The 5,356-nt window shown below is 36.9% G+C and overlaps 1 protein-coding gene across 1 annotated transcript in view; it reads left to right on the top strand.

The window, feature by feature from the left end:
* Positions 1–5,356, top strand: part of BRF1 (BRF1, RNA polymerase III transcription initiation factor 90 kDa subunit) — a 159,667-nt gene that overhangs the window by 55,460 nt on the left and 98,851 nt on the right. The window contains exon 4 of the mRNA XM_009891190.1: positions 2,588–2,619. Within this exon, the coding sequence (XP_009889492.1) occupies positions 2,588–2,619 (32 nt within the window). The remainder of the gene's footprint in view (positions 1–2,587; positions 2,620–5,356) is intronic.

The following is a 5,356-nucleotide window of genomic DNA, read 5'->3' as shown; positions in this document are numbered from 1 at the left end:
TGATAATTGTGCTCACAATATTCACAGTAAAGGCCAACCCATTGCTACTGCGTGACTCAAATTTCCCCTTCGCTTTTGCTTCACTGTAGCAGCTACATGGCTAATCAGGGAGAGGGATTGCTGGAAGGCTACCTTAAATGAAATCCAGAAATGCCACATTTTTACTGTGACCTTTGCTTACAATTTCAGTGGACCCTTGAACTAACTTCTCTATGGAGCAAAGCAACTGTATGTTAAAGCACCTATGGAGTTAGCTCTAAATTGCTTCAGAGTTGCATGAACCCTACAAGTGAATTTCCCAGCTTCTTAGCTCTGATCTTGTGTTGTTATAAATGTATGTGATGCTTTGTTTCTTCTTACTTGGACAAAAAGGTGTGGTAGTGGTATTTGGTGTTGTGGTTTTTTTGTTTGTTTTTTTTTTTCTTCTTACACTAATAAAGCTTGAGCACTTGTAATGTGTTATTAAGTTTAGGTCTTCCAGCAGAGTGTTTTTAACAGTTTGAGGAGGATGAAGAATACTTTGTGATACAGATTTCATGACTGTAACTGAAATGCCTGGGTTAGAAAAGTAGCTCGCTGCCTCACCTAAGATCTGAATTAGGGTCTGGCGCTGATGCTGTCTTTCTGGCTCCTCCTCTGTCCCCAGGACCAGCAGACTTGAGGATCACTCAGTTGCTCACTTTGGTGCCTCAATAACCTATAAGCTGCTTTGCTTTTCTTTTTTTTTGGTTTTGTTTTGTTTGTTTGTTTGCTTGGGTTTTGTTTTGTTGTATGGATTTTGTTTGATGTTGTTGTTTGTTTAGTTTTCTTAAATTGTGACAAAATCTATCAGATACAAGTGATAATTTCTCTCAGTGGTGACGGTATCTCAGGGTGGGCGTAGAGTAACCAGACGTTTAGGTCAGTAACTAGCTAGGAACATTTTCAGACCTAGAATATTTCTCGAGCATAAAATTGGAGGAGTGATTTCTTTCTAGATCTGTTTGACGAGCTGACAATTATTACGGTTCCTTGGCAATTGCATTGTCAAAGTCTTTCCATTTTCTCCTTTCTGACTACTTTGACCAAAAAGTTGCACTGAACTCAGTATTGCTCTTTGTAGATTTCCAAGTTGTGTGTTTTACAGATTTTGTTAGCAATTTCCTTACTGTGTTTAAATTTAAGATTACTTCAATGTCTTGCGTAATATTATCTATAATGGATTTTGGATTTTTTCAGAGACATACTGAGTTTTCAGCTAATTAAATATCCAGCTATGCTGTGTTTTTTTTAATGCTAAAATTAACTTTCACCAAATAATATTAACATAATGTATTGAATTTTGTAACAAATTTGGAGTACTAGATTCATACAATTTCAAATGCAAACTAAGGATAGAAATGCTCAAGGATAAAAATTCTTAGCGAGGCAAATGTTTATGTATAAACTGATTACGTTATCTGAATTATTCTCCTTCCACGGCTGATAATAGTTAGGAGAAACATGTACTATATTACTCCGGCATACTTGAAGAACATACGCTAATACTTGTGTTACCACAATGTACCAAACTATACTGATGTCACTGTATTATTTTTTTTTTAATACTGGATTTCTTAACACATTGTTACATACACAAACGCACATATACCCCCACATATGTTTTCTGTGCCTGTCTCTCTCTCCCCCCGCCCCCCTTCTCTTACACTTTGACACTCCTTTTAATCATAAAACCGGAACCCTTTTATGACATGTAAGGCACACCTGAGTAGCTGATAAGAGATGCAGCATGTGTTCCTTACTTTGATAGCAGCGAGAAGGCTACCTTTGCACCTTAAGCTTAATGGTGCTTGGTTTTCTTCTTTGTAGATACTGTTAAGACAATGTATTTGTAAGTGCACTTATTTTCAGTAAGATGTAATGGAAACTTGTAGTGGTTTTGGCTTGGTTTTAGCTATTATGAGTTCCAAGTGTGCCCATAATGAGGAGTAGATGGTGACCTAATATATTTGCAGCAGAACAGGAAATGATGGAGGGAGTGAAAACTCAAAGGTGACAGCTGATTTGCTTGGTCAGAGAAGAGAGTTGCCAAAGCAGCTTTCTCTTCCCAGCTCTTTCACAGCTCCTCACAGAGGAGGACAAAAGAAACTTGCTTGCAGTTTTCATAGTTTGCTCTTCCATCTGTTTTCCTGGGCTCCTAAATTGGCTTAGGAGACTGATGATGCTTTACGTTCTTAAATGAAGTATAATAAGAGTATTCTATCTTGCTGCTGTTATTGTTTTTTGTTATCATTGGGGCTTTCATAGGCTGCAGTATACGGTGAGTATTGTAAGTCACACAAGGTGTTGGCTTGTTCTTTGAGACCATCACTCCACATAGACAACTTGTACAGTAAGTGCAGCGGGTGCTGGCAGGACTTTTTGGTGAGCTGAACTGTCAGCTGGATGCTGGCTGTTAGCAGAAGTGGTGCATCCAAGTACCTAGTCCGTATTTGTTTTCTTTGACAATTAAACCTGTGTTTATTTCTTCCTTTTTTTGGGGTTGCTAATGAAATTAAGAAACACTGTCACATTCAACAAGAATGTATATTCCTTGACTTCTTCGCAGACATGTTGCTTGACCTCAGTGACCTTCTTCAGGTATTGTATCTTTTTTTTATTTGAAACTCTTGTTGAATTGTTAAAGTTTAAGATTACTTGCAAGTAAAGAGCTGTCAGCACGGGCTGTTAGGGATGTTTTAATTTCTGTCTAAAAATTCTGAATTGGAAAATCACTGGGTTTGTAAATCTGAGTACTTGTTCAGTAAAATTAAATGTCAAATATTTTTTGCTTTTATTGCTGCCAATAACATATTAAGAGTTAGTATGATCCGTTCTTCAGGATTCAGAGTCACTGCAGTGGCACAGGGTCAGATGTTACATGTTTTTAAAACAACAGTTGTTGAGGACAGAAATAACTTTTTTGGTAGGTAATACTGTGTAAATGGATTAGCGCACTACAGAGACCTGTTTTATAAAATGTATTTTGAGAGAAATACGTACTTGCTCTGTATGTGGAAATAGAAAGCTCTACTGACATATGTTGTGTGACCCTCATTCTCCATGTTACAACTGTTTTACATACAATGTGAGTAGGTTAGTTGCATCTATTTTTGTCCTCCCAGCTGTCTTGGTAAATGGCATCCCTCTGAAGACTATTTATTGCTTGAAGCAATCTGCTGGAATTGCAATAATCAAATGAATCTTTAATTGTTAAAATTAGTAACTTTTTCCTCTTTTCTAAACTCTTATTGAATTATATTGATTGCTTATAGCCAAATACTGCATGTGTAGAATTAGAGGTGTATTTCCTTCTAAACACAGGTGTTTTTTTCCATGGTTATTGTTATGAAAATAGAACGATCACAGTAATATGAAGGATAGTTACACAATGTGAAGAAACACAAGAAGAGGTATTGTATCTGTAAAAGAAAAAAGAGATGTATTGTCAGTGGGAACAGACAAGAAAGATTGAATGATTTGCCTTTTCGCCTCTGTACATTCCAGCCAGAAAAGGTGTCAAGATGGGGCATATGAGGACCAAAAGGTTAAAGAGGGGTAACTGAAGAGATGGGAAGAGCCAGAAATAGATTAGTAGCAGGGAAATAATCAACCCCGGAAAGAGAAAAAATGCAACATTTCAGTGTTATGATCTGTTTATATATTACAGATCTGATATCTGATATATATATGATCTGATTAATATATTTAACTGTGTGAAGACTTCTGATGTGCTGTACTTTATAGCTTCTTTAAGGTGAATCTGAGCAAACAGGAATCTTAAATGTTACCGTTAATTGTAGCAAGCCAGAAAGTCCCATTTAAGAATGTATAAATGAGCTTTTCAGGATGGTGGCAAAACATTAATGTCCCAGGCTGAAAACTTCAGTACATTCAGCTTGAGATCAGCCTTTGCTCACAGGTCATATGCCTAAAAAGGAAAAGCAATTGGTTTAAAGAGAAGCAAAGCAGTTTATTAGACTGTGCTATTATTTTGAAGTGCCTTTTTCTTTCAAGGCCAGCTGTCCCATCCTGAAGTTGGGATGTGAATGTCACTAAAGGAAAAGAAAGGTTGTTGGTGGCAGTAGTAGTAGTAGTAGCTGTGGCATTATCTTTCCAAAATACTTAACTTGTTCAGACTCATCTGTACAAAATACGTAATGCTGGTCCAGGTAATTATTTTTCTTGGCAAAATGAGAAAGATGTCCTTTTTATACCAGAAAAAAAAAAAAAAAATCACGTTTGATATGAGTTACTGCTGACCTTTGCCAGCTCTTGCTTAGACCTGAATAGCAAATTTTGAAATTTTTCTTCAGAATTTTCTACTTGATGCGGCTCATTTGCTGCAGGAGGTGAAGTGACCTGCAGGGCTGCTAATCATCTGACTATTTGAATTATCATCATCTGACCTTTTTGAAGAAAGTTACCAAATGAAACTTCCTTATGGAATATCTTCATAGAGGCTACTGAGTGAATTACAGAACACCTTGAAATAGATTATAGTGTATTTGAGGGGGGAAAAAAGGCATACCAACCTTTTGGGTATTGCTTTACCTAAAGGCAAAACAAAAAGTAAACTTTAACTCCAGCTGCCAGCAAAAAGGATAAATGAAAGCCTGTGAAAAAGGTTATCCATTGCTTCCTTTTACCATCTTGCAGCTGGAGACAAGATTTGCTGTGCTGTTTTCCATTGTCCATCCCACCTTCAACCAGTGTCTTGCAAGTGCTGGGAGACCCAACACCCTCTGTAGCTCACAACATCAGGAAGGTGGTAGCTAAAAGTATGAGTAATATGAAGAAAAGTTGAATCTGCTGTTACCTGCAACTCAGTATTTGTTTAATGACCTATCATATTTGTGTTCTTTCTCTCTTGTTGTTCAGTTTCAGTGGTTGTTTTTGTTTGTTTTTTTTTTTAAAAAAAAAAAAAAAGGGGGAGGGGGGTTGAAATCGTAAGCATGGTTGCTTAGGCTCTGGTCTGTACCTCTTGTACAATCTCTCCCTGGTTTTTTTGAGTTGCTTTGGGATTTGGTCCCCCATTCTCCATTAAAAAATCTGTCCTTTATAGTGTAATATGCTTTTAGTATAGTATTATGCTGCTAAAACTTGGCAATAGAGGAGACTAATTTTCACTGCTAATGGCACTCTGTTTTAAGAAGTCATACCGGTTTTCCTCTTACGCTGATGACTGAGATGTGGGAGTTTGTCTTGTTCCACTGGAGAACTGCTATGTTTCATAATAGTTTTTGGAGCTTCAAAATTGCTGTCATCTCGGAAAAAGCCAAAATGTCTTTTTTTTAATTGGAAAGGCAATTTCTTTGGTATTTTTTTTTCCTCCCAT

This window comes from Charadrius vociferus, unplaced genomic scaffold (assembly GCF_000708025.1).
Source record: "Charadrius vociferus isolate BGI_N301 unplaced genomic scaffold, ASM70802v2 scaffold308, whole genome shotgun sequence".
Classification (NCBI taxonomy): domain Eukaryota; kingdom Metazoa; phylum Chordata; class Aves; order Charadriiformes; family Charadriidae; genus Charadrius; species Charadrius vociferus.
The sequence above is the reverse complement of the archived record's forward strand: the minus strand, read 5'-3'. Positions and strand labels throughout refer to the sequence as shown.